This window comes from Colletotrichum abscissum (genome assembly GCF_030869225.1).
Source record: "Colletotrichum abscissum strain IMI 504890 chromosome Unknown Scaffold_5.1, whole genome shotgun sequence".
NCBI classification, from domain to species: Eukaryota; Fungi; Ascomycota; class Sordariomycetes; order Glomerellales; family Glomerellaceae; genus Colletotrichum; species Colletotrichum abscissum.
This window is the reverse complement of record NW_026850431.1, coordinates 927,863-949,434: the sequence shown is the minus strand read 5'-3', so window position 1 is coordinate 949,434 and position 21,572 is coordinate 927,863. Positions and strand designations below refer to the sequence as shown.

Sequence of the window (21,572 nt, the reverse complement as noted above, 5' to 3'; positions counted from 1 at the left end):
GTGTGCCTGTCAAAGAAGGTTCGGTCACCCAATTGCTATGGGGATATTGCGAAAAGACGTGGCTCAGGAGGGTTCACGCGAAGATAATTATCTGGTAAATTTGATGTACGGTGTATCCGTACGTGTAATAATGTGTGGCTCAGGTCAAATGTAAGATACAGTAAGGGCGTGTGCATCTGCAAATCCACGGAGTACACTCAGGGTCTGTTTTGAAGTAAAAGAACCTTTGCAGTTATGAATGCGTTGGAAGTTACATTCGATGATGCGTTGCTCACTCACTCTACGTCTCATGTGAATACCGCATGATCCCCGTTCCCCCGCGCCCATCACCGGCGCGGGCACCGGAACTCCTCCACATCCAGGATGAACGCTCGCCGGGCGTGGCCTCCACAAACACCCGTGGACCCCACCATCCATCACTCAGCGATGTAACAATGTTGTGTGTGTCCCCCACATGGGGTACTATCTAATTAGATTGCCTTAGTTTTCTCTTCATCAGGCACCTAGGTGGCCCACTGATTGTTGGCCTGACTATTTTCGGCATGGCTGTATTTCAAAAATCGAACGGTTTGCGGAGTCTCTTTGTCAAAAAGCAGCGAGTTAAACCCCGCAACCGTCGTCCCGTCGGAAAGAGGACCCATGTGAGGCAGGTGGTAGCATTATGAGAGGCCGGCACGAACAGGCATACGGACATGGTCCACGAACGCACGTATCGCAGGGCAGGCCACAAGCACATTTTAGTCTAGTTTGGCATCAGAGCGATCCAAGATGCTGTCAAGTCTGGTCGGGCGAGTCATATGTCTCCGATTCTGGGCAGTACCAATGATAGCGGGAATCTGGAAAATCAATACTGGAAAGACTTGCCAAACTTTGGAGATATTGAAATTACCAGACTACTACTGAACTACTATTCGTACGTGTATGCGTACTATTGTGACGCACTTCGTGGCTGCCATCAGTTTAGTAAGCTGATCCGGCCGGCCGCAAGGGCAAAGAACACCTTATCCAAGATCTCTGAAGGAACCGAATGCAGAAATTCCGCCTGTTCCGATCGTCTCCGGAGCTTGACGCCGACGCTATCAAGTTCTTGAAACATCCCGTAGGGTCCGAACGCTGCGTAGCTACCCAACTGCCACGGCTCCTGGGCGTGAAGAAATTCGATCACTGACTTGCGCATCTGCTTTCCAGTCTGTTGTGCACCAGGAGCAAATGAAAGATCAAATCCTCCAAAGAGAAAAAGCAAATCCACCGCGTGATGAGCTCCATTTGAGGGTTGCCAGGGGTTGCACTCATCAACGAGATATCGATAGGCGGGTTTGTTTGCTGCCCTAAATAGGCGAGCAATGTTCTCCGCTGGGAGAAGAAATTTGTAGTCATTCATGAAGTCCAACGCCCCTATCTTGGAAGCGGAGGCTCTGTCAGAATGAATGTTGTAGAGTTTTTTGAGCGTGTCCTGGTGTTCGCCGGCATAGCTGAATGCCTGAGCAATCTCTGAAGCTTCCATTTTCCATATGCCCTCTCGCCAGAGAACGGCCTATTTGTGAAGGTTAATTGGAAGGAGGGCAACCAGTTCAAGCCCATGGGTACAACACATACCTCGTCTCGAACATCACCTATCATCACGCTCTCCGCAGCCCCTATTGCTGTCTCCCACCCAACAAGAGTAGGATCCACTTGAAGGAACCATGAATGTATTCCAGCTAGTTCTATGGCCTTCACCAATTTTTCAACAGGGGCTGTGCTCAAGTCAAAGTCACCCAGTGTACCAAGATGATTCACGAGTGTTTGGCGTAAAGCAGAAGCCTTTGTCCTTGGCTGAGGAGGAGAAAGGTACAGCGAGCCAGAAGAGAGTATGACTCTTCTTACTTCAAGGCCAGCCGCTATGTGGGCGTGGCAGTATACCGCTCCAGCACTCTCTCCAGCCAGTGAGACATCATTCTACGGAAGCCTGTCAGTGGTCTCCCGTCTATGGCAGATGGGAATGTGACTTGTTACCGGGTCACCTCCGAAATCCGGAATGTGATCAGTGACCCATTTGAGAGCCAATGATTGATCTTGCAGAGCGAGGTTACTCGAGCTACTTTCGCTTCCGAACGCGAAGATGTTGAGTCTGTACTGAACTGTCACGACGATGACGGGTTTACTCAAGTTCACGGAATCTTCCACTATTCTTCTCGTGTCTAAAGTTTGCAGCTGTCAGTGCCTAGTATACTAGCGCTAGTACGATACATTTCACGAAGGATCCTTTGGGGGCGGATAAGGGGACATAGCGGAAAGCAGGGCGCAGTTCGTACCGCACACGCCAGAGGCCGCGCTTCCAAAAGTAACCGCCTGTGAGCCGCCTGAGATGTCCGTGTTAGTCAAAACATCAGCCCCTGACTTTGACAAGCATACCGTGTATCCAGACCAAAACAGGTAATCTTTGAGCCGTCAGCAGTTCTTGTGATTTGGGCACCGTAACGTCCAAGTTGAGGCATCGAAACTCATCTTCGGCCTCAACGGGTAGCCTGTGCTCAGGAGGTATACGCAATAGATGCCCTACATCAACTTTGACTTGTGGACACCGAGGGCTGTGAACACGAGAACTAGTCAGCCTTTCCTTCACCGACAAATGTTCAGACCGAATGTCAGAAAGAACGTACCCAAACTCAGTACAGTTGATGTCTTGCGGCAGTGCCACTAATGGCTCGGGTTTGGCAAATCGCGAAACAATCTTGCCATATGGGATGCCTCTAAACTGTGCGATCGTCCCTAAATCAACGCCACATAGAGTTGAACCCAGAGATTTGCTTTCGAGAGTATAGGCCATCGTTATTCCAATGGCATAGGAAAGAACAAACAGAGTTACGCTAATTCTGACAGGATTTCTAACTGTAATCCGAGCTCTAGGTCATCTCCGTGGGACAGGATACACCGGACGAAAGACCAAGTGTCAAGTGGAGGACACTGGATGAGTAATGATGGTTTCCCCGCGGTCAGGAGCTCTATCTTCGCAAGTCGACCCCGCATCAGGTGACTATTTCCGCGGCAAAAACACACATACACACACATAAACACACACACCCCTTCAGATTCGCCGTTGAAGTGCAGTTAAACTATCACTCAATTACCAAGAGATCTCGTGATTCTTCGCGTGAAGGTACCGATCAGGAATTCCGAAGGCCGTTGAAAGCACACAGACATATTGAAAGTGTGCCACACGTGAAATTCTTGAAGCAACGAGTGTTTGGCGTTTTGATCACAGATTCAGGGAGTAGAGACCGTTAGGAAGATACCCAGTAAACGTGCCGACAATACGGGAGATTCTTCTGAGAATTGATGAATACCACCCGATGCCTTTGACAAGCATCCCCTCGCCTGAAGCTCCCCAGTTGGTCCGTGGACCATCTATTGATGGAACAGGAATGCCTCCCAACCTTTCAGTAGTGTGTCCAGCCCAATCTTTTCACCCAACTCGAGCAGCAAATCATATCGTGCCGTGCTAGCCCCGGCCTCCTTGTAAGCTCTCGTCCCATCTTGGTACACCACCCGCCCGCCGGCATCTTGAAACCGCTTCCATGGAGCTTGACCATGAACAAAGTCAACTATGTCGGTGACAAATGATTCGGCGGACTTTCGCTGCTCCTCTCCAAGATGTTCCTTATAGTTTTGGAAGAGGAATGCCACGTCGAGGACATGGGTGCTGTAGCCCCTAAATGGCCCTTCCCACGGATTGGGCTCGGCAAACTCCAACAAATAGGAGTCGCCGTGAAAGCTGTTGGCAAATGACTCTGCCGTTGCCCGAAATCCAATATCAGAGGCGAATTGCAGAACTCGGATGAAAGCCTCATCGTCGTTTGTGGTGTCATTAATGTCGTATGCCTGCAGAATCTGCGCAGCAATGCCCGCATGGTGTGACAGAGCTGTGTTGATGATTTGCGTGAACGAGGCTGCGATGTTCTCCTTTCGCTGGAAAAGACCCATAAACCCAAATATGCTCGCCTGTGTGGTTGGTTTAGTTACATTAAGCCGAGAATGTGACCGAAATATTGATGGTACTCACATCCAAGGGGGCGTACCCGACCATGATAGCTTTACAAGATGTTGTCTTGGGAATTAGCTTCCCAGCTGACGCCGTCTCGAACGTCGGCACGAACGGGACTGTTTCTTCATCGAGAACCGGCAGGAAAGGAAGGCTTCTGCCAATCTTCGAGGAGAGCTCTTCGGGGGACGCCCTTGACAAGATCTTGATACGTTCACTCGAACTCACATCTTCAGCTCCCAAAGCTTTTACAACGCCTTTGTACGCCTGCTCAGCCACACCGAGCTCCAAGGGTGCGAGGGACGGCGGCGAGCCTCCCAAGATAATGAGTTGAGAGGCAAGAGCTTTCTCAGAGTATAATAGACGGCCCGCCGAGACTAGAAAAAAGTAAGAGATGCGGTCTCGGTTTCGAGACCGAAATGCCGAGGGACCGACGGATGAGACTTACTGCCACCAGCGCTTTCACCTACAACGGTCACACTCTGAGGATTTCCCCCGAATCCCGACACGTATTTTCCCACCCACTCCAAAGCCATCCTCTGATCATGATGACCTTGATTGCTTTTGAATCCTTCTTTGCGAAGCTCCTCTGATGTCAGAAATCCAGGGATTCCGAGGCGGTAACTATCAGATGTTAGTTACGAAAGCTAGAACGGTTTATTTGGAGAAGACATGTTATACTTGATGTTGACGGCGATGATGGGCTTCCCAAGCTTGTTTGAATGTTGGACTATGCGCTTGGTATCATACTGAGGCCACCAGTTGGATCCCGTGCCGAACCCTCCGCCGTGAATGAAAACCAGAACTGGCACTTGCTTTAGGTCACCAATTTCCAGGGGCGCTGTGAGATTCAGATTGAGACACTCGGTCCCCGAGAGACCGGGGAACTCGGGTATTGGGAGCGACTTCTGAATGATCATGTGTTCATTCTTCACTCCGTCTGGGTCGGATACGGCTTGCGGACTGATAAACACGATTAACTAAGTGATTTGGTATTACAGAAAAACATGAGGATAACACACCCGTGGCGTGTAGCGTTGAGTCCACTGCCATCGTACTGGACAAGCTTCGCATTGTCGAACCAGTGCTGTAGAGTAGCATACTTGAGGCCGAGGAACTGGATTACTCCGTCGGATGCTTTGCCCTTCACTTTCCCAATGATTGGGTGATCGAAATCTTGGGCATTTGAGACCATCTTGATTATTCAGTGCTTTTGGAAGTTCAGAATAGCTCGTCAAAAAGTTGATACAGATAGAGAAAATGCTCGGTTGGCCGATGACTTCAATGTGGCTAAGGTAATATACGCGCAGGAGTCAATTTGGTCGGAGCTTTCAATAAAGACTTCAGAAACAGATATCCTCAACCCGGCAGCTTGAATTAGATTCTGGTTTATCGACTTAACTTCAAGCTGGTGAGCGATATTGATTCCACATCCTGAAGGCGAGCGACCGGATCACCCGGAGCGAATCCCGCGATGTATTCTGTCTTGCTGTTGAAGCTCCTGATAGCTACCCCACGTTACCCCGCATGGGATTTCGAGCAGCTTGAGAGCTCCCCCACATGCAGCTGCTGTGAGAATCGCGTCAGCAACGCGTCAAGCCATTCATCGCGCCCTGGGCATCGGCTGCTTTGCTACACGGAACGTCATGCTGGACTATTTTCCAATAAACCAGGCTTGTCAGTTCACGTTGAGCGTCATCGAAGCCTCGGAAACGCTCGAAATGGTATCTTGAAGACTGTGGCATAGCACTCACCTCATGCCGCTGATATTGAGTCTAGCGCTAGTCTCATCGGTCAGTCTTGTCCAATAATGCTCTACCTACGCTTTGATACACTTTACAAGATTTAGTGGTAGTAATGAAACCGTTTCTTATCTGATGATGACGTTGGACTAGTTGCGAGGTTGGTTGGCTCGGACGGGAGAGTGCTCGTAGCAGGGAAGCTCTGCGGAGATATCATGCCCGCACAAGGTTTTTCATTGGTTTCTTGATGACTGATCACACACCTGCGGGACGGTATAGGTTTGATATACCTCCCCACGTATAGTGCAATGCAGATCGCGTCTTCTATGCACTAGTTCTGTGGTTGACATGCAGGCCCAGCAGCCTCCATCTCTCGCTCGTATGCCCGTGCCAATCGCTCTAGAACATCGCCCATCCTGACTGTGATACCCCATACCCATACCTAGCGACACATCGTCAGTTATCAAGTGCTAAAGAAGACAATCACTGGAATCAGTAACTTACGTCTTGAAGGAATAGACTGCAAGTTTTAGCTAAGCCTGCAGCGAGGGATGTGCTCTCATCTGTGTCATAGTCCGATTCCTCGAGTACGTCCTTGATCTTCATGAGCAGGCCTAGTTCAGCTGCACTGGGCTCGATGCCCCTTCTCCTGTCTAATTCGATCGCGTGAGCCCATTTCGTGGTGAATAGTACTATTCAATGTTAGTTGAGCATAGTTCACAGTCTTTCACCTGCGGAGTAGTACTTACCATTGTCCCAAGCTGCGACCGCATGCTCTACGCTCCATCTGAAAGCAGCTGTCTTACGTATGAGCATGTGGCCCATCTTCACTGGTAGCTGGATACCCTCCAGCGTCTTCTCGATGACCTTCACGCAGTCGATGTTCCTATCTAGCTTCGTGTTCGCGAATGTGGTGACGTTGCTGTTAATGGTGCTTGGGTCTTCAGCGAGCAGACAGAGACGATCGAAACTCTTAGTGTTATCGAAGAGCCGGATGTAGGCGGCTCTAAGGATCGCATGTGAGCTGAAACATAGCGACGTGATGTCGTTATCGTCCATATCCTCAAGCTGACCTTCTCGAGTTTGCTTCAGTAGCCCGTGACACCTGTCTAGAGAGATTAAGGCATTTGAGAGAAGAGAGCTCCCTAGAGAGGAAGTCCCAGTTATTGAACGAAAGGAGAAATTCGCTGAGGTTTCCGAAAGTTGGGAAAGTTGCCAGGTGTGTATGAGGATAGCATGTACCAGGATGAGCGCAGAGAATGGTGAGATATTGTATGATTCGAAACTGGAATCATCGGTGTTCTCGGCCAAAACATCTTTCAAAATATCCTTGGTGGTTCTTGAGTTCTTCTTTCTGTAAGCGGCTCGCAGTTCTCGCCACTCATTGGCTGATAACGCATTCCAGAGGTTCTCGTCATGGAAGTGCTCAATTTCTAGATCTTGACTGGCATTGAAGGCAGGACTGAGGCCGTAGATGATGGTGTTGACCGTGTTTGTCACATAAATGGCACCAAGGAGTCTCTTCCATGATTCGCGTTGCACCCAGTCTGCCCATGTTGAACTTAGGAGGTCCGCGTTGTCTTGTTGCAGCTGACGCCGCATCTTTGCATACAACTATCAATATGTAAGTATTGACTCTGGTCTCTCTATTACATATTATAGCAACACTGAAATATGGGCTGGAACCTACTAAAGTGTAATGGCTACACTCCCCTATAGACTGGGCCGCCAAGTCTTTGTCGCCACTGAATGTCGCGAAGAACGTTAAGAGAAATTTCGTTTGCATAACCCAGAGTGGACAATCCCTCGTGAGGATCTACAGGGCACACAATCATTAGCTCTGAAGTTCGCCTTGAATATAAGATCAGAGAAGGAGTAACTCACTGGCTCAATCAGCCTCAGCGCAAGATCCCAAAGACGCCGGGCTCGACGGCGATCTAAGCGATAGAGAGCCCCAATACTGCACATAGCCAGTATCAGGGGGCTAGGAATGTCACCATGCGAAATAGTCTGCAGGTGAACCAGGGGCAAGTGGCAATGAAAGCACTCCACGTAACTGGAGAGAAAGCTCTGACAAGCCTTCAACGGAGGGATGTCCTTGGATATATCAGGTCCAGTAAGTCTCTTATTCACGTCTCTGCAAATTGAGTCATGCATGGGCTTGTCCATGGTAAGACTTGGCTTCGTACATCGCTTATTCTCAAGCAGACGTGGAAGATTGCGCCCGGTAACGGCTTGGGATGTAGACTTCAAGGTTTCTGGCCAAGTCTCTTTATCTGCGTGATGAAGACTCCTCTCAAAGGAGCATGACTTCTCTGGAGGGCTGGCAGTCGAGTCATTCGAAGCCTCAAGGCCAGTGCCTGTGTTCGATAATTCCATCCAATCTGGAGCGTCGAGGAAACCAAAGTCATGTGCGAAGTCAAACGGCTCCTCAGATATAGGCAATACCGACTGTGAAATTGGATCTGCAAGAAAAGAGTCCAAGGAGCCGAGAGCTGAGCCATTTTCTGGCAGCGAAGGGTGCCCGTTTGGCACATGACCCCTATTTGCGGTTCCTTCAGTGAGTTGGGTCCGCAGGTGATCAAAGACTGCCCCTTGTGTCATGGGTAGATCTTGAGGTCGACTATTGCCAAAAATCGATTCGGGACGAGTATCGAAAAACATGCCCAAGGCGTCTGCAGAATCTGAGATGGAGATATTGTGCGTTTGTGGAGGAGTGGGAGCCGCTTGTCCGCGCTGCCGAAATTGGTGAATCTCTCTCGGGATTTTCTTAGGTTGCGTTGAGACCACAATGCTATTGGAAACTAGGGTCGAAGAGCAAGAGTCTCTCCTAGGGCCATCTCCCAGCGAGGGCTGGCTCAGAGGGGTGCGATAGGCACGCTGCCGTTTAGGGTCATGCTCCCTTTCACTCGAACTTGCCTCCGACGACGCATCGCCATCATCATCATTAGACGGATCGTCGACGACTTTGCTGTTGTGTTCCGCATGCAGTGTCTTTTCATGCCGCGTGACGAGGTCTCTGCCTTCCGATTAATCTCTGACCATCGCTCAGACAGTGCCAGGCTATCAGGAGGGAGCCTCACTTTCTTGAATATGTCTTTAAACAGTACTGGCAGGCATAAGGCTTCTCGTTTGTATGACTTCGCTCGTGGCGGATACAATGCTCACTGCGTTTGAAGACCTTAGGGCAGTGGGCACACTTATAAGGGCGAGCGGTCCTGCGAGCACGCTTTTCCCCTGCCTTTGCCGTCTCTGTCGACGCGACTACTTGTCCGGGCCCATGGACGGGTAAGGATGTGGTGGAGGACATGAGGTACAAATATTCTGAGTTTGGTGACGGGTGAGATAACTAAAGTAAGATGTTTGTCGATAAGGTGTATGACGGGTATCTCAAGAATAAAGTAAGACGAGCAGTAACTTCTATGGCGTTGTTGGGGAGAACATGGGGAAACACGACTCAGTTTGTTGGAGTATCGTCCTCAGGAACCAACCAGACCGCATCGTCATCAAGGATCGACAAAATAGCGCCAAGACGGACATGGGGAACGCCCGCGGGCCGCCGCAGCGTGCGCAGTTAGCTGATCAGTAAGTTATTATCAACTCTTCGCTACCTCGGCGGTTGCGGGGAAAAGTGTGGGGTTCATCGCATTTGTGTCCACCGGCATTGAGAACATTGGATCTGAGGTGGCCTTGTACAAATATGCTAGTTGCTATTGGTCTTAATGCTCCGTTTGACCCATGCAGACGTGTGGTTCTTGTATGTTACAGCTCGGACGAAACGCAACCAATGACTCGAAAGACGGAACACGAGCGGATCGCCCTCCGTTACTCCCCGTCGCGCTCTTCGAATACCTAACTATGCTACAACCATTCCCTGCGTGTCAACTTTGACGCTTCCCAAGTAGAATCCTTCTCTTTCTGCTTGGAACCATTCAGACTTGAGAACTTCAGCTCGTCTGTTGTTGCGTGAGGTGAATCGGACCTTGAAGGGCTTGGGAAGAGTATTAATACCCGGTTCATAGGCCTCATCGGATAGATCTATCGGTAGTTCCTTGCCATTCGGGTCTAATGCCGGCTCAATCTTGAAGGCCCACAAGATCTTAGCCAGTGTGATGAACAGGCTGTTCTCGGCTAGATGCATGCCAGGGCAGATGCGTCTCCCTCCACCAAAGTCAAAATGGTCACGAGCTTTAGCGTCTCCCTGAGCGGCGTAAAAGCCAGCCTTTTCAGGATACGCCAAGTAACGTGATGGGTTGAAATCTTCAGGGTCGGTCCATTTGTCGGAGCTGAAATGTAGCACGTATTGAGGAATCGCGACGACGGTGTCCTTGGGGATGTAATAATCCTTATAGACGACGTCCGAGGTCGTGTAATGTGGACTTCCTATCGTGGTTACTGGCCTGATGCGAAGGACCTCTTTCCCAGTTGCTCTGATGTAGGGCAGGCTGGCTTCGTCTGCAAAAGTTGGCGATCTCTCGTCGCCAATCACCCTCGTTAGCTCTTCATTGGCAATGTCCTGTACTCTGGGGTTCGCCGCCAGGTAAAGAATGCAGCTATTCAACGCTGACGAAGTTGTCTCAGATCCGGCCTCAATCATGGCTTTACTGGAGTTAGTGCTCCGCATGCAAGTAATAGTAGAGCTTAATACGATACTTACAGCCTGCAACAAAACCGGCCTGAACATCGGTAATGCCAAGTTTCTCAAAGTCTGACTCCATGAACTGCTTCACGAAGCACTCAGGTGCTTTCTTCTCGGCCACCGAAGTCTTCAAGCCATTCCAGTAATGCATCCAGATTTTTCTCTGCTTTTCGTAAGCCTGAATAGCAGCCGGACGCCACCACTGGAGAAACGATGGAAGATTGGCAAGAGGAGGAAACATGTCAGCGATGTAAGCGCCAGGCTCTGCAACTTCGGTGAAGTCTTTCAAAAGGTCGTAAATCTGACGCACATCTTCGCAGTCCTGTGTTTTTAAACTAGGAGTTAGCTTTCCTCCTCTTCGAAGAGTTGACACAAAAATAACTACGTACCCACTTAGGAACACGAAGTCCGTATGTACTGGTGAGTACAACAGATGTGGTATACCGGCGGACATGCATGTAGAAACTTTCTTGATCTGTGTTATCGGTCGCGATGTCGTAGAGGAGTTGTTTGGCCTCAAACTCTTGTGATGGCTTGTACGTGTCCGAAGCTTTTGGCGTAAGGAGCTTGTGCACAATCGTTCGCAATTGTCGCCATTTGGACCCGTAAGTCAAAAGTAAGAGCCTGTTGCTCCCGGACAGAAGGTCAGAGAGTACCGGCATTGGTGACCTTCCAGAGGTCTTTGCCGATTGTTTGTCAAATATCTCGCGGACGGCATCTGGGCTATTGACGAAAACCCAGTTTTCCCAGCCGAGGCGGACTTTGACAATCTCGCCATAATCTTGAGCCCATCGCTGGACTTGTCGATGTGGTGCTGAACCTAGCTGTGGCGCATTGCCTAGTAAGGGCCACCCCTTTGGTCCTGGAATGGTCTTATACCCCTTTGGAGTGGCAGTTGTTCTGCTCTTGATGTAAAAGTGAGCCAAAACTATGGTAATAGAAAGAAAACTTAATAACTTGAGTAATGACATTGCGTATAATCACGTTGTGATAGCAATTAAAGTGTGCCCTGCCTGATCGAACTCAATATGAAATTGTGCAGACAACATTCTAATAGCCACCTTTCATAACAAGTGGTGTTTCTCCATCCGGAACACACTATGCACACCTAATCATTGTGCCCGCATTGGAGCACGAGCCCACTTCGGCGACTTTGTCAGTCATGACAGAGACACCACATCCCCGCACACTAAGAGACATGTCTGGAGTGGAATCCCACACAGGTCGTCTCAGCACGACAACGAAGCTCTCCGAGCCTCCACACGCTCCAACGTACAAACTGCCGCAAAGGCCGTGTGGAGTAGCTGCCCAAGCTCAGATAGCTCCATGTGGGGTGAAGCTTTCCTCAATGGACAGGGGAACATTTCGTACAAAAGCGATAGATAGCTCCATTGAGCCGTCGTTATCGTCAGCCCCTCATCCATCAACCCCTCCTCGCATTTTCAGAGCTAAGTTCACTTCACAATGGCAGCGCCAAAAGATCTTAAGCCGAAGGACTTCCAAAACGCCTTCCACTGGGCGGCGACGCAGCAAGACGGAGCAGTCCCCTCCTTTGCGACGCGCCCGAACGATCCGTACGCTTATCAGCCCGGTTTCAACAACAGCTTCGAGTCAGAGGCTATCGCCGGCACGATTCCAAGGGGCCAGAATAGCCCGAGAAGCATCAGATATGGACTGTACGCCGAACAGGTGACGGCTTCGGCCTTTGTTGCGCCCAGGCATTCCAACAAGAAAGCTTGGCTCTACCGGTCGCGACCAGCTGTTGCTCACCAGGGATTTGTAAGTCCTTTTTCTCTCATCAATCTTGGAATTTGTCGCTGATTTCTCTCTTGCAGACCGATCTACCCGATAACAAAGACACTGAGTCGACTTTTATCCCGATCAACCCCCGAGTTCACGTCTCACCCACTCAATTGGCTTGGAAGCCGTTCCCGATCCCTGACGGCCAAGATCTGGACTTTGTCGATGGTCTCAAGACTGTCGCCGGCTCTGGAGATCCAACTCTTCGCGAGGGCCTCGCCACTCATGTCTACCTCTGCAATAAGAGCATGACGAAAAGAGCTTTTGCGAACTCCGACGGCGACTGGCTCATTGTGCCTCAGCAAGGTGCTCTGGACATCCAAACTGAGTTCGGTTTCTTGTACGTGCAGCCTGGTGAGATTTGCGTCATCCAGCGTGGTCTTCGCTTCAAGGTGAACGTTGAAGGACCGACTCGTGGATACATCCTGGAGATCTGGGGCTCAAACTGGGAGCTTCCCGAGTTGGGTCCTTTGGGAGCGAACGGGTTGGCCAACGCGCGCGACTTCTTGCACCCGGTTGCCGCATACGAGGTCACGAAAGAAGACCCCTGGAATATCGTGTACAAGATCGGCGGAAAGTTCTTCAACAGCACACAACGGCACTGCCCCTTCGATGTGGTTGCGTGGCATGGAAACTACGTGCCGTTCAAGTATGATCTCACCAAGTTTGTCAACGTGGGCTCCATCTCCGTGGACCACATTGATCCGTCAATCTTCTGTGTCTTGACGGCCAAGTCCCGAGATCCAGCTGCGCCCCTGGCCGACTTCTTGATCTTCTCTCCTAGATGGGACGTTGCATCTCACACCTATCGCCCGCCCTACTACCACAGAAACTGCGCTTCTGAGCTGATGGGTCTGATCTATGGCGAATACGGAGGTCGATCCGATGAGTTCCAGCCCGGAAGTATCTCGTTTGAGTGTGGATTTGTACCTCATGGCGTCGCATACGAGCAGTTCGCTGCTGCATCTAAGGCGGATCCCCCTCAAATGCAGATTTCGCTCGGCTCCATTGCCTTCATGTTCGAGACGAGCCGAGCTCTCACCATCACCGACTATGCCTGGAACAGCAAAGAGAAGCATGAGCACGACCCCAAGATGTGGGATGACTTGGTCGACAATTTCTCCCAGTTCGAGATCGATCCTAAACTTTTGAGGTCTAACAAGGCAAACCACCTGAGTTGAGCACTTGTAGCGGAGGGGAGAATTTGAACGAGTTAGGTGTAACATGTTCCAGCGGCTTCGTATTGCAGGGAAAGCTACGTAGTATAGAGTAAAGGAAGGCAACGAAAGACTTCATGAGTATTTTAAGAATTAACTGAAGGGAAACTTGTGAGGAAACTGCTTATTGCAACCACCAAAGAAGATTGGATTTAGGGAGGCTGATCTGGCCTTCGCGGTGGATGTTATACCTACCTTACACACCAGACTTTGCTTCACGTCTTTAACCCCTACTCTACGATAACCAGGAAGACACTAAACCTGTAGCCTTAGACAATAGGATTGTAGAACCTCATTCGGTTCTGAGGATCCCATTTCGCTTTCAGCCCTCTCAACTTCTCCAGCCTCCATTCGTCCCATCCATAGATAGCCTCGAGCGACTCAATTCCATGAGCATAATTCACATATGCTGTCAAGCGGTCAGGCTCATGACTTGCCGCTAATAGATGCCCTCTTAGCTTCTCTCCATATTCTTGAGCAAGTGCATCAAGAGACGCGTTCGGCTTGTACATGATGTACGACGTAATCAGAATATCGTCATCTCGATGCGGGAAGGCTGAGCTCTTCTCATCGACGGCTTTCACGCCGTGAGTCGAATATCCTTCAAGGAGGAAGAAGGACCCGGCAAATTCCGGGTTGCGGTTCGACATGTCGGCGATGTCATCAAACACTTTCCGGACGGCAGGTAAATCATAGGTCTTCAGACCGATAGGGTATCGCAGACCCGTGTAGCCTTTGGCGCATCCGACACTATCACTGCTCATGAAGGTCAAGCCAGCCAAGTCTGGCATAGGCGCCACACCAGCTTCGACATTTATATGATCAATGTCATAGAGAGGCTTCGCATACTCTGTAGACTTTTCGAAGGTGTCGTCCGATATGATGGCGTACCAGATTATGGGCTGTCTTCATTTAGCGGTCGCAATCCTGTTCGGGAATGAGCATCTTACGGGAGTTTACACTTACTCGATTGGGGTCGATGTCAGGGATGTTTACAAAATACATCCAATGCGTAACTTCTGGTGGCTGAGTCTTCATCATATCGTTGGTCAGATCGAGAATCTCCTCAAGTTTGTCCCCGAGATAGATAAATATCTGATAAGACCACTTGATGTTTTTGATATCGTGGACTCGGTACTGCCATTCAGTGACGATGCCAAAGTTGTGGCCGGCTCCCCTCAGAGCCCAAAAGAGATCGGGATTCTCATTATTGGACGTGCTGACGAGCTTTCCATCGGGAAGAACAACTTTGGCCGAGATGACTTGGTCCGAAGCCAGGCCATACTGGCCCTGAAGCCACCCGTGACCGCCTCCTAGAACTGGGGCAGAAATGCCAACGCACTCGCAGATTCCTGTCACTTTTCGTTGTCAGTAAAACCTGGAGTTTCGAAAGGACTCTTGCGATGGCATACCTGTTTGCTTGCCTGTTGCCCACAGAGTACTGACAACCTCCTTCACACTAGCTCCGCCTCCAATCGTAGCAGTCTCGCCATCCTCAGGGATGACAACTTGGTCCATGCTGCGAAGGTCGATGGACACAACATTCTTAGCTAGACTCAGAGACTCTGTTGCACCATGACCACCCGATCTGGCAAGAAAAGGAGTGCCCTGCTCATTTGCATGACGAATCTGTAGAGAGAACAATTAGGGGTGCAAAAGGCTGCCTTTCGCAAAACATACTGTCACTTGAATGTCGTTCTCGGTGTAGACATTGACAACAACTCCAACGTCCGGTGCGTGCCAGTCTCGCCACCTACTTATATAGTTGTTGAAAAGGGGTTCATTCGGAAAAAGAATCGAGGCATTTGGCGACAACTGTGTAGATAATTGCGTCCACGAGTTGGTGTTCTGGGTCACCAAAGATGTCAAGCCCAAACGCCCAAGGATGCTTTGCGATAAATTCGTTTGGTTCAAAGCCCAAGAGAGACCGAGAGCAAGCACTTCCATCTTTCACTCGGATTTAAATCGTACATTACTCTGATAAGATGCGTAAAGTGAATATCAAGAAAAGCACCGTGATAATTTTGAGGAAATCTCATTGCTGACGTCACGTGCTATGTTTTCTTTGAAGGGGATGAGTAGTGTACCCAGACTGGCATTGCTGACGTGAGATGAACAACAACTTGGGCTAGGGATAATTAATCAAGTACCTAACTGCAGAAAGTACTTTTGCTCTACGTACCACCTCTGATTAGATTCACAGAGCGCCAATAAGACTGCGCAAAGGCGGGAAAGATAAAACATGCACCCGCCCACTGGAAAGAATACATTAATGTGGTTATCTCATGCAAATGGAACATCACCACTCTCTCAGTCAATCACCCTAGGGTCCAAGTGACAATAGGACATATACACAATCAACCCGTAACGGACTTAAAACATCTACCTAGTAATCAATGCATGAAATCTTTCTTAGACTTTCTGCTCAGGTTGGGGGATGCTCATTCCCGCTGTGGCCTCGTAGCCCTTGCTTGCGATAGCAGTCTGAGCCTCGCGAAACTCTGCCTCCTTTTCTTGTTGAATCAGATCGCAGCACCCACAGCAACAAGCAGTAGCAAGATCGACGAGACAGCTGCCCTGGAGATTGTACTTCTCACGAAGGTTGGCGCGCTGAAGGGCGAGAGGGATCCAATGGAGGCCAAAGCAAGTGGAACCCCAGAACATGAGACACTATGAAGCAAGTCAGCTTAGCACAAACGTCGAAGTACCTTGCTGTATTGACGTACAGAAGTATTGATAGGCTCATAGCCCGTGAGGCTGCCGTTCTTACGAAGACGGTGATGGGTTTTACCAAAGGTCACGCAAGGAACACAGCAAGTGATGGCGCAAAGGTCGATAGGGTTGAAGCAGCCGAAAAAGCCGTTCTGCCAAGGTCGAGAAGTCTCGGGAGACTTCGAGTTGACGTGCTCGCTAGGGCGAGCGAGAACGTCATTGAAACGATCCTTCCATTCGTTGAGGTCGTTGTGGTCGATGGGACCGTTGTTGTGGGTGTTATTAGCTTGAGCTGGGGTGGCCATTGTGGAGTTATGTGATAAGAGATTCAACGTGAAGGAGTGTAGAGAAAAAGGTTATGAGGTGGGGAATGGAAAACAGTGGGAAGGAGTGTGAGTTGCCAAGACGAAATAGACAAGTCATTCTGGAATTGTCTTGCTCTTATAATCTCAAAGTGCCGTGCTGGTGGTTCAACGGCTGATCGCCATTTGAGACAAGCCAAAAGTGACCTGACATCCCTGATTTTAGCGTCATCAAGGGGATGTGATGGAACTCCTGATAAGCACATAATCAGGGACCGGATTGCCGTTTTCAAATGAAGTTTGAACGCCCTGTGGCGCTGCGGCGGCAAGCTTGGAGCTTTTGATTTGGCAGCTGTATCAAAAGGCTAAAGCGCCACCAATTTGCCGTTGTATCGCAGGACCGGATGGTGGAAGCCTACGCGAGCTCACGCACTGTCTAGCACTAGCGGCAAGCCTCTGGTGCTCGCAATAGCGGAAAAGTTGCGCGTTTACGAGATGATCGTCGCCCTCTCAAGTTCCCCTGCATCATGATCCTCGAATCTTAGGAGTATCATTTCACACCACATAGATGTTATATCTTTGTGTTGGTGTCGCTCCTGGCAAATATCCAAAACTCGGCCCGAAACTGTCCTTGATGCTTGATAGTAAACATGAGAGTTATCTCTGACTTCCCCGACCCAGGCAAGCCCCAGATAACGAAGCGCTTCTACTTTTATATGGGCTTCTTAGGTTGCTCCGGCTTAGAAGCCTTCCTGATGTTTACTAGCCTCTCCTTTTGCCTGATATAGTGATTATTTCCCTGGTGCTAAGTCTGTGATAACATATATTCTTTAATAGCAATTGATAGTATTTGCGTACCTCTCTTGTACCTTTACTATCTCTCGGTGTTGAAATCACTATGAGCTTCCGAAGTCGAGGTGTTTCGTGTGCTTTTCAGAAGACCTGATAGTTCGTAGAGCCTTTGCAAGTACTTTCGGGTGGCGCCCGAGCCTTGCGAATCATCATCTTGAAAGGCCTTTTCTATCGATTTGAACTTTTGGCCGCTAGGGGTTCGTTACGGCGGATTGAAGAAAGACTGGAAATGCTTATTCTTCAGTCGCGGACTACCTAGATACCAGGCGATAAGTTGCGGAATAATGCAAACCCTGAAAGTGGAATCTGAGACGCCTCCTCTAGTGTTCAAGGTCAGCCACAAAAATGTATGCCTCGTGGCAATAGCCACTCGCAATTTTGTATAATCAAGCCCCGGAGTTCCACACCAATGGCTTACCTGTGGTGAGATCCTACATAGAATTCGGAGCTCCGTAACTGAGGAGCAAATCATGATTCATTAGGCTGTTTTGAAAGAGGTAACGATTATGAGCGTGAATCACAAATACTCAAAGGGGGCAAACGCGGTTTCTTGACGATACATGTCATTTGTTGTCCGAGCTATCTTTGAATATCTTAAGACAGACATATGAAGACAAATGAGACTCTCAAGATATCAGCAATGGTAAAGACTGTCTGGCCTCCCTCAATCCATTCCTATCCCTTCCATTCTTATCCCCTAAGTCCTGAGTTAATCAGGACATCAATAACCTCGACTAATCCCTTCTGCCTCGCCAGGCATGGCTAGTGCAGAAATAAGAGTGCCCTTCCAAAATCGAAAGCTCACAGAACAGCCGGTCATCGGGATTTAACCGCAAAGGTCCTTGGCCCAGCAGTTCTCATCAATGAACCTCTTGGCAACAGTCTCGGCACTCTCCTTGGGGTTGCAAGTGCCCTGGCGAACGAATAGAGTGCGGGCAGCGTTACCACCGCCGCATCCTGCACCACCCTGAGCAAACGCGTTCCAAGGAGACAAGGTCCAGGCACGGTGACCGGCCGGGAAGCCAGCAAGGCTGGGCATGGAGTTGGTGGGTCTCAGGCCGTTGTAGATGCGGCCCTAATACTCGTTGTTATCCTGCAGTCCGCCGTCCGCAACGCCGTTGGTGTAGTGTCTCCAGCGGATGACCTGGTCCCAGCTGAAGCCTCCGAGCGCCGCGTACTCCTGCTCGTTGGGGTACGGGCTGAACTCGCCCAGAGTGCCGGAGACCTGGATGAAGTTGGCTGCGGCCGCGATCTCGTAGACGTAGCCGTTGCCGTTGAACATGTTGGTGAGGAAGCCGACGGCGGTGTCCTCGCTGGCGGTGGTGGAGACGTAGCCGTCATTATCGCGGCTGGCGCCATTGTCGGCGCCGACTGCGTGGTTGTACATACTGACGTTGGGGACGATTTGGAGGATCTGGCTGGCTCCTCTAGGGGCGAAGAGACCGGCGGCGCGCATCTCGGTAGGGGTTCTGGTATCGGCGCGCCAAACGCTGAACTGGGCATTGCAGACTGCAGTCCATAGTTGGAGCACAAGCACAACGAAAAAGTTGTTTAGGGATATCATCTTGACGACAAACCGTGTAAATGGCAAGAAAAATTGTTGACGAAGGAGAAAAGAGTGTAAGACAAGGCTTGAAAAGCAGCCGGAGTCAATGAGAGATTGAGATGAGGTCGGTAGTTGGGCTGATAAAGAGAGTGATGATTATGGTGATACAAGGTGTAAGTAAGTTGGTGAGAAGTCATCCTTTCTTTATACTTACCATGTCGCATATGATTCTCAGTGTTTCTGTCTCAAGATAGCATCGTACCTGAGATCTCGGTTCGGGCTTCTAGTCGCCGAGCACCATCAAGTCGAGAAAGGACATGACGGGCATCCCGAGACCGAGACTAACTGCCGGCACCAGAAATCTATACAAGTTTTCCTGTCTAAGCCTCTACGGAGCACTCCAGCTTGGCTCTGTCAAGACGAGACGAGTTGTCACCAGACACAAACTATAGCCAAAGCCGCAAAAGATTGCCAACTAGACCAATGTTGGAAAGTCCTATGAAAGTAAATTAAACATACACAATTTATTACACCTCGACTCAGCTATGAATCGTTTCTTTCAATATTGACAGGGCCTCAACACCGTTAGCATCCTCCCTAACCCCCCAAAACTTTATCATAGCTATGCGGAGACATGTCTCGTATTTAGCTATACGGACAGCCCTTGGCGGTCGCAGTGTTTCTTGGCACCGATAGACAGCCTCGACGGGCTTAACGAAAATGGCAATCCCATTCTCTCACATCAGACGATTTCAAGCATGACCAGGATGGGGTCGACGGCTATTGGACGATACACGTCAGTCACAGCTGATAGGAAAGCCTTACGGCATGGATGACGAAACAAGTAGCTCTCAGCACAATGTCCAATACTGCGTGGATTAGATTGTGGTCTGAGCTGATAAGCCTGGACCTGGACCAGATCATGTGTGCTATATGATATACTCCAGACCACCCCTGATATGATGGCCCTAGCGGGTTTCCATATTTCAGCCCCCGATTCCAATCCCGCAGAAGCCGCACACGTATCCTGGCCTACCGCAAATCTTCCGACTGCCTTGTAGTCCACAATAGGAAGATTATGCCGCCAGAGTTCCCAACACCCAGGACTGACTGCTTTAGCGTAGGCGAAAAGTATATCAAGACTCGTACGTAGATGGGTCTAATCCGAGATTCCCAAAACCCACTTCAACTCTCTTCCATCGTCCCAAGTAGTCAAAATCGAGCAATACCCTTATTCTTGTTACCATCTCAAATCTCCCACATCCCACTTTCTAGCCGTCACCTTACGCCCCACGTTATCCCTTATTCAGACTTGCCACAAGGCCCGCTATCAACCACAAGGGTCAGACTCACCCGATCATCCATTAGAACATCCATCAGAACATCACCAACCATGAGGAACCCCGCCACCACCACCTGGAACCTCAGCGTCTCTCGCAACGACGCCGAGAAGCTCCTCAAAGGCTTCAAGCCATCGCAAATGGAAGATCGCTGGATGTGCCGCGCAGATGAGCCGGACGCTCGCGGCGACTTCGTGGTGCATTTGCACAGGAGCTGGACCGGGGACGAACAGTTTCGCATGAATGTCGTCTTGGCGGCGACGGGGGCGGGCGACACAACGGAACCTACCGGTGAACGCCATGCCACGATAACCGAACTCACTTGGGATAAGGGAGAGGGTCAGTTCCTCGCTACCGAGGAAGAGGCCAAGGAACTAGCAACTAAACTCTGCCGGGGCGTGCTTGGTTGTGACTTGTGAGCTTTGCGAATTGGCAAAGTTAAAATGTTGCTCAGTCGGTAGTTTCCTGTTGTAGAAAAAAGGCACGGAAATAGACCGAGAGCGAAGTCGTTAAATTTTTTGTTAGGTCAGAGAAGTGCCTTAGTGGTGTCATGCATATGTCTTCTAGAACACTTGAGGCGCTGACGGTGTAACCCGCGCGAGTTCAGCCTTACAAAGCGATGCACGTCAGTCGATCTTTGCGCATCACTGCAGCTAGGTTTGTCTCGTATGATGTCGATATACCTTCCATGTCCAAAAAGGTCTAGCTCGAGGCATTGCGCATCTACTTCATTTAATAGAGCAACGGCAGGGCCGTGGTAAGACCGCGGCTTCTGGGTTGTCGATCAGATGTTTAGTTGGCAGTCGGGTCCAACTCCTCATCCGCAAGTCCGCAAGCTTTTCGCCCGGGCAACTCCTGCAGTTCTTGGTCGGCGATTCTCATATACTGTAAACAAGCGCAAACTCCTGAAAGCGCGTAAAACTCGTCCACGTGCTAGCATTTGCCCAAAGTCTATTCCTGGCTCATGTGTCAGATTTCTTGTCGGTAACGATGTCGGACTCTCGGCCAACCTTAATTCTGAAGCAACAAGGCGAGTTCCACATTTAATTGCCAGGGACCGGGTTTCAAGAGCCTATATGGCGGTTCATCTTAATACCCCGAAGAGTTGGAACCCTAAAAGTCCCTACGCCCCACACACGTCGTCATTGGCAGGCTGGGTTTCGCTTTCGGTTGATACTATTTATGATCTGTGTAATTGTATAGTGTAGATCACTTGGTCTACCCCAACACTGTATTGAATGTTTAATTAAGTCCTGCCGTATGTGTACTAGACTATAGCTCACGAGTCGGTCGTTGTGGTACGATGCGTTTAGCCCGGTCTTCCCGACTTGAATCTGCCAAGCTCGTAAAACCCGTTTACATGGCTGAGCAAAGCTGCGTGTAAGCAAGCCGTAAGAAAAG

The 21,572-nt window shown here is 49.9% G+C and overlaps 8 protein-coding genes across 8 annotated transcripts; 2 read left to right on the top strand and 6 right to left on the bottom strand.

The window, feature by feature from the left end:
* Positions 1-955: 955 nt before the first annotated feature.
* CABS01_02818 (carboxylesterase) lies at positions 956-5,216 on the bottom strand (the record flags this gene model as incomplete). The annotated part of the gene is made up of 11 exons (XM_060536196.1): positions 956-1,534; positions 1,597-1,938; positions 1,996-2,180; positions 2,295-2,342; positions 2,395-2,570; positions 2,643-2,871; positions 3,417-3,981; positions 4,043-4,398; positions 4,470-4,645; positions 4,703-4,984; positions 5,044-5,216. 11 exons carry the CDS (start codon positions 5,214-5,216, stop codon positions 956-958), a joined length of 3,111 nt encoding a protein of 1,036 aa, XP_060394108.1.
* Positions 5,217-6,094: 878 nt separating this feature from the next.
* Positions 6,095-7,731, bottom strand: CABS01_02817 (uncharacterized protein; the record flags this gene model as incomplete). The annotated part of the gene is made up of 4 exons (XM_060536195.1): positions 6,095-6,205; positions 6,268-6,455; positions 6,513-7,377; positions 7,648-7,731. 4 exons carry the CDS (start codon positions 7,729-7,731, stop codon positions 6,095-6,097), a joined length of 1,248 nt encoding a protein of 415 aa, XP_060394107.1.
* Positions 7,732-9,619: 1,888 nt separating this feature from the next.
* CABS01_02816 (uncharacterized protein) lies at positions 9,620-11,373 on the bottom strand (the record flags this gene model as incomplete). Its single annotated transcript, XM_060536194.1, has 3 exons — positions 9,620-10,362; positions 10,421-10,724; positions 10,792-11,373. The coding sequence occupies 3 exons, from the start codon at positions 11,371-11,373 to the stop codon at positions 9,620-9,622; spliced, it is 1,629 nt and encodes a 542-aa protein (XP_060394106.1).
* Positions 11,374-11,866: 493 nt separating this feature from the next.
* On the top strand, positions 11,867-13,383 carry CABS01_02815 (homogentisate 1,2-dioxygenase; the record flags this gene model as incomplete). Its single annotated transcript, XM_060536193.1, has 2 exons — positions 11,867-12,181; positions 12,238-13,383. 2 exons carry the CDS (start codon positions 11,867-11,869, stop codon positions 13,381-13,383), a joined length of 1,461 nt encoding a protein of 486 aa, XP_060394105.1.
* Positions 13,384-13,688: 305 nt separating this feature from the next.
* Positions 13,689-14,937, bottom strand: CABS01_02814 (uncharacterized protein; the record flags this gene model as incomplete). Its single annotated transcript, XM_060536192.1, has 3 exons — positions 13,689-14,321; positions 14,386-14,777; positions 14,832-14,937. The coding sequence occupies 3 exons, from the start codon at positions 14,935-14,937 to the stop codon at positions 13,689-13,691; spliced, it is 1,131 nt and encodes a 376-aa protein (XP_060394104.1).
* An 894-nt stretch (positions 14,938-15,831) lies between these two features.
* CABS01_02813 (uncharacterized protein) lies at positions 15,832-16,436 on the bottom strand (the record flags this gene model as incomplete). The annotated part of the gene is made up of 2 exons (XM_060536191.1): positions 15,832-16,089; positions 16,146-16,436. The coding sequence occupies 2 exons, from the start codon at positions 16,434-16,436 to the stop codon at positions 15,832-15,834; spliced, it is 549 nt and encodes a 182-aa protein (XP_060394103.1).
* A 1,675-nt stretch (positions 16,437-18,111) lies between these two features.
* On the bottom strand, positions 18,112-18,849 carry CABS01_02812 (cholera enterotoxin subunit A2; the record flags this gene model as incomplete). The annotated part of the gene is made up of 2 exons (XM_060536190.1): positions 18,112-18,316; positions 18,368-18,849. The coding sequence occupies 2 exons, from the start codon at positions 18,847-18,849 to the stop codon at positions 18,112-18,114; spliced, it is 687 nt and encodes a 228-aa protein (XP_060394102.1).
* A 1,375-nt stretch (positions 18,850-20,224) lies between these two features.
* CABS01_02811 (uncharacterized protein) lies at positions 20,225-20,590 on the top strand (the record flags this gene model as incomplete). Its single annotated transcript, XM_060536189.1, has 1 exon — positions 20,225-20,590. The coding sequence occupies one exon, from the start codon at positions 20,225-20,227 to the stop codon at positions 20,588-20,590; it is 366 nt and encodes a 121-aa protein (XP_060394101.1).
* Positions 20,591-21,572: the final 982 nt, after the last annotated feature.